Genomic DNA, 551 nt, shown 5'->3' with positions numbered 1-551 from the left:
GCAGCTCACGCTCCGCCGCTGCTCTCCTGCTGCTGCTGCTGCTGCTGCTGCTGCTGCTGCAGGTCGCGCGCTGCAGCAGCGCAGCAAGAAGCAGGGACGCTGCGGGCTGAAGTGCAGCAGCTCTGCGAAGAAGTCGAGGGGCTGCAACTCGAGAAGCAAAGACTCCACGAGGCCATTGCCAGCGTCGAGAGCGACAGCAGGGCCATCCACGGAATCTTCAGAAAACACATGCAGGTGCTGCAGCAGCAGCAGCAGCAGCAGCAGCAGGAGTAGCAGCAGCAGCAGCTGCAGCAGCAGTAGCAGCAGTAGCAAAGAAGCGGCAGCAGCAGCAGATGAGGCGGTGGCAGCAGCAGCGAAGCAGCAGCAGCAGTAGCTGAAGCAGTAGCAGCAGTAAACGTAGCAGCAGCAGCAGCAGCAGCAGCAGCAGCACGACTGAGCACAGCAGAAGACTGCCTGTGTCTTGGTGATTTGTTTGCTTCAAAAGGAACCAAAGAAGCAGCATTTGAGCCGAATAAATAAATTGAATTGGATTTAAAATGTTTTTATACATT

The 551-nt window shown here is 56.4% G+C and overlaps 1 protein-coding gene across 1 annotated transcript in view; it reads left to right on the top strand.

The window, feature by feature from the left end:
* The window catches only part of ETH_00037090 (uncharacterized protein), a gene marked incomplete at both ends in the record, with an annotated part of 1,708 nt that extends 1,435 nt beyond the window's left edge, over positions 1 to 273 (top strand). Inside the window, one exon of the mRNA XM_013375005.1 lies at positions 63 to 273. Coding sequence (XP_013230459.1) covers positions 63 to 273 — 211 coding nt within the window. The remainder of the gene's footprint in view (positions 1 to 62) is intronic.
* Positions 274 to 551: the final 278 nt, after the last annotated feature.

The sequence above is a fragment of the Eimeria tenella genome, genomic scaffold (genome assembly GCF_000499545.2).
Source record: "Eimeria tenella Houghton genomic scaffold, Eth_scaff2463, whole genome shotgun sequence".
Classification (NCBI taxonomy): domain Eukaryota; phylum Apicomplexa; class Conoidasida; order Eucoccidiorida; family Eimeriidae; genus Eimeria; species Eimeria tenella.
This window is presented reverse-complemented; position numbering and strand designations above follow the sequence as displayed.